The 5000-nt window shown below is 39.6% G+C and overlaps 1 protein-coding gene across 1 annotated transcript in view; it reads right to left on the bottom strand.

Moving 5' to 3' along the window:
* Nucleotides 1-3060, bottom strand: part of cldn10e (claudin 10e) — a 15628-nt gene extending 12568 nt beyond the window's left edge. Inside the window, exon 1 of the mRNA XM_056266970.1 lies at nucleotides 2557-3060. Coding sequence (XP_056122945.1) covers nucleotides 2557-2788 — 232 coding nt within the window. The 5' untranslated portion in view covers nucleotides 2789-3060. The remainder of the gene's footprint in view (nucleotides 1-2556) is intronic.
* Between the last annotated feature and the right edge of the window lie 1940 nt (nucleotides 3061-5000).

The raw sequence follows: 5000 nt of genomic DNA on the forward strand, positions 1-5000 counted from the left end.
TTCCCCGTAAGAAAATTTTGTGCATTTTAATGTTAAATTCATCAATCTGGTGCACTTTGAGAGTTCAAAACTAAAAGCTCCAACCCATATTCAGTGTGCAAATTGAACAAAGAAAAATTCAAACCTCTTTTAATTACAGTGTCTGTCTACATTACACTACTAAATAATAATAGATATAATATTAATCCCATGACAGTAATTGCCATAGGCTATATTGTAAAACAAATGCACTGAAAAATAAAGGAAACTTTCATGAGTATTGTACAAATTTCTATACTTGAAAGTAAGTTATATATTAGGAAGTAACCCAGCGCCGCCAATTAAGCAAAACAAAACAAAACGAATGTTTTGTACGAGTACGAGTACGAGTACCACCGATGTACGAGTTTTATGGGCCGTTAAGACAAAAATAGAAAAATAAAAGTATGAGATGTATGTATCGGCCCAAAAAGCACGTCGGGCCCGCGGGAATCTCCCGGTTGTCCCGATGGCCAGAACATTTGACACCTTAATGGATGAGATGAGAAGACTTACCTCTATACTGGGCTTTCTTTTTATCTTGTTGCTTTCTCCGTTTTCGTCCCTCTGCACCAGAGGGTTAACGCCCGTTTCACGCCGGGTTCACACCGGACGCTGAAGCGACGCGGAACGGAAATTCACGCGCGGTCCGGCGCGTGCCTGTTCACACCAGACGCGTGTTCTTCGCGGAGGTCGACAAGCGCTTCTGCTCAGTTGTTTATTCAGAGCTATTTTTTTTTTTACATCATGGGTAAGTAAATAACCTCATAATATAAATACAACATGTTTCTGTAACCAAGAAGTTTGTGCCTCTCCCTCTCGTTGTTTCCCTGTTTGTTTGTGTGTTCGCATTTGTCACTCGCGGTATTTTAATTTGAAAATTGCTTTTATTTTGACAATTGACCGGATAGTCGAGTGTTTCTTGGTGTAACTTCCTTCCGGAATTGACGCGGATCACTCGCGGCTCGCGGAAAAAATAGACCAGACGCCGAAACTGGCGCTTCACGGCGCGTGCCGCCTGCGCCGCTCCGCGTCTGGTGTGAACGACACCATAGGTTAACATGGGCGCCGAAAGGAAGCGGCCTCCGTTCCGCGCCGCTTCCGCGGCGCTTCAGCGTCCGGTGTGAACCCGGCGTCACACATACTCCGTTTGCAGTGCGTATGCGGTGCGTATTTTTTTCCGTACCCATGTTAACAGGTTAGAGCTTTCACACTGCACGCGGATGCGGTCCGTCGATCCGTTCCAGTTGCGGTGCGTATACAGCAGTGGCAGTGCAGAGATCGTTTCCGCACCGAGTCTATTTCTGCTGTGCTGCAAACGCTGAATTAAAGTGACAGCGCACGGTTCGTGGTCAAAATGAACACAGACTGACCTGAATATGTAGTAATTTCACCATAAATGCATTTAATTCAATAAAATGTAGTAATCTCACCATAAATGTATTTAATTAAATAAAATGAAACCATAAATGCATTTAATTAAATACTACTTTTTTCACAGTCATCTTTTTACTTTAAGACCGGGGTAAAGCAAAGAAAGCTACAATTTACTTCAACAAGGCCACATAATGAACGACACTCGTCTCATTCGTTGAGGTGGAAAAACAAGTTATTTGTGACATGCAAGATTTATTGTATACAGATTTGAATTATGCAAAAGAAAAGGTATGAGTCTGCTGTTTTTGTCAATTTTAAGTTTTAATTTAAAATGTTTGCGATTTTAATATAAGTACATGGTTAAATATGTTACCACTTGCTTGAGCAACTTAATATATAATCTAGGCCTATATAAAAGTAATGCATTGAATAATACGTTGTTTAAATTGTGTTTTAAACGTGAATAGGCCTACAAAGAGAATTGCACTGGAGGCAAAAACTTTTGCTGCTGATAACTTGATTTGATTGATGATTTTTTTAAATCCAAATAGTGAGTAAATGTGTTTGTGGTACAGCCGCGGATCAGTTGCGCACTGCAAACGCACGCAGCATATGTGAAAGCACTATAGCGCGTGCTGCTCCTGTACCGCATACGCACCGCAACACGCACCGCATACGCACTGCACACGGAGTATGTGTGAAACGGGCGTTAGACCGCTTCATTTTCGATCAGCGCGCGCAGCAGCCGAGCACTTGCCTAACGTAACCATAAAACGTAACGTAACGCAACTAACCCCCGCCCCCCCTTTAGGAAATGATCGACAATAATCATCCATTCAATCTAATAATCAGGTTGACAAGTAATTAAACGTATGGCTGAGGGGCGCCTTAGGATGATCATGTTTAATAAACATGTTTTTGTTTCGCTTGTCATTCTAATTCTATGATTAATGGGAAGTAGGCCAAGGGCGACACTAGAGGGCACCCGCGCCCCCAACACATTTGTCGCCCTAGGCAACCGCCTAGTTCGCCTATAGCAATCGCCGGCCCACTGTATCTATCTATCTGAGATTTCAGAGTACATTAAATGAATGTATTTTTTCCTCATAGCCATTAAAAGAATTGTACATGTAGATTCAAAGACTCTAATAATGCCCATACCTTCCACGGACCACAGCACAGGGAAGTCGTAGCAGTTGGATGTGGAAGTGGAGTCGGTGAAGCAGGCCCTCCACAGACTGGACCAGTACCAGCCCACGGATATGATGGAGCTCCCACCCTGCCCTCCGATAGAGGAGATCTTCCAGCCTTCCATGGCCATGGAGCAGGAGACAAAGATCCAGCCCAGGACCGCTAACAGGAATCCCCAGATCTGCATAGCACGGATCTTCATCTTTGCTCTGGTTCACACTCTGAGACGTCTATCTGATCGACCTACCTTACACTTTAGCCTTTCTTAGTTCTCAACACTTTGTCACTTCCAGCATCTCTGCCTGTCATTTGCATTATCATGTGAGTCTGTGATCCATTCGACTGTTTCCTCGTGAGGATCTCTTGCCCTGGCAGGTCAGTAAATCACTTCTGTTTTGTGCTGATGTGAATGGTTGACTCTCCATGTTCCCAGGGTCTTGTTTGTAAGTTTATGGAGGACAGAGAGAATGCTTACCTCGGGTTTTCAGCTCATATTTCATAAACAAGAGGACATACATGCAGGCGGACAGTCATTTTAAACCTCTTATTCATCATTTTACTCATTTCTTTTTAACAAACACAGCACAGGGCCCTTGTGAAGAAAAAAAAGAAGTACACTGAATTGAATTTAATGTTTTCACACACTTAATTGTATGTTATTTGCAATTAAAACACTGCATTGTAGTTTAAATTTATATGAAATACAATTAGCTGAGTGTTTTTGACCCACTTATGTACATCTTTATATGCAATTTCATAATTACTTCTATTGTCTTTGAAATATTTCTAAAGTGTAATGTTGAATGTGCTGCATGACATGCTAAACTAAATTAGGTGACACTTTATTTGAAGGTGTCCTTGTTACACTGTAATTACACATTTATACTGAGTAATATTAAGTACGTATATGTACTTACTATAAGGTTTGGTTTAGTATAGGGTTATGTAATAATTATACATACTTTTTATTACTAACTAAGTATAACATATGTAACAATTAGACTGTAAAATACAGTGTTACCCTTAGTTATATGTTAATGTAATTTCTGTTGAAACTGAAATACTTTGTAATGATGAAGCTGCAATTTATTACATTTCAAAAATAACTTTAAACGTAATATTGAATAACACTTCAGTTAAAATTATAATTAAGTAGGCCTACCTTATACTTGTGCTTTAGTCAACACATCAAAATAAGTGCATCTTTAAAGCACCTCAAAAGATTATTAAAACAATGATTTAAAACTAATGTACTTAAACTAAAACTTTTAATTTGACATTAAGTGCATTTTTTTAAAGTGTAATTAAAGGGATCGTTCACCCAAAAATGTCATCATTTACTCACCATCAGATTGTTCCAAACCTGTATGAGTTTCTGTCTTCTGTTTAACACAAAAGAAGATATTTTGTAGAATGTCAGTAACCAGTTTGGACCCCATTGAGTTCCATTGTATGGAAAAAATACTATGGAAGTGAATGGGGCCCATCAACTGTTTAGTTACCCATATCCTTCAAAGAAGAAAGAAAATTATGAAAGAATTTGTATTTTGGGGGGAACTATCCCTTTAACTGTTAAAAAAACAAAGTCATGAAAGTGTACTCTCTTTAAAGGTTCTCTAAGCGATGTCGGGTGACGTCACTTCTTGTTGACGTTTAAAGTATTGTCAAACAAAACGGAGGCTAGCTAGACCCTCCCTCCCATGCAGTAGCGGATATAGCGTGGGTACTTGGGTGCGGTCCCCCCAGGGCCCCGTGCCAATTAGGGGCCCCTCAAACACTGCCGATCTTGCGTCACTGGACAGGAACGGGGCCCTTGACAGCAGTGATGCCGGTAACTTTTTTCAGTAACGAGTAATTTAACGCGTTACTATTTCCAAACCAGTAATCAGATTAAAATTACTTATCCAAGTGACTGTGCGTTACTATTTTTGTCATTTTTTTTAGTAGAAATGATGGCTGATATGCGATATGAAACCGAAATGTGTGTGAGAAGGCAGAGTCGCGACACACTCCAACTCCAAGAGTTATCCTTCCCGTCCAGATCCAATGCTACCACATCTTTAAATTACCATTAGTATTATTTGAAGTTTATAAAACATTATAAAATACGTAGACCTACACCACAAAACTAGTTGAGGATAATTTCTATAAAATTGGGCAATTCCAGCGTTATGGACGTGACATTTGAGGTAAAAAAAAACTTGAAATGTAAATTCTCAGAAAATGCATTTAATACCAATATATTGAAACGTCTGTTTATCCATACTCCTTAATAAAGGAGTCCAGACATTAGAAAAATATCAGTCTAGTCTACACATGCGTTTTATATTTAATATGAGGGAAATACACATCCGTAACGGACATGACACAAAAAAACTTTAACTTTTAGTGGCAAAAGTACAAAAAGTAATACT

The sequence above is a fragment of the Rhinichthys klamathensis genome, unplaced genomic scaffold (genome assembly GCF_029890125.1).
Source record: "Rhinichthys klamathensis goyatoka isolate OS25496 unplaced genomic scaffold, OSU_Roscu_1.1 h1tg000254l_1, whole genome shotgun sequence".
Taxonomy (NCBI): Eukaryota; Metazoa; Chordata; class Actinopteri; order Cypriniformes; family Leuciscidae; genus Rhinichthys; species Rhinichthys klamathensis.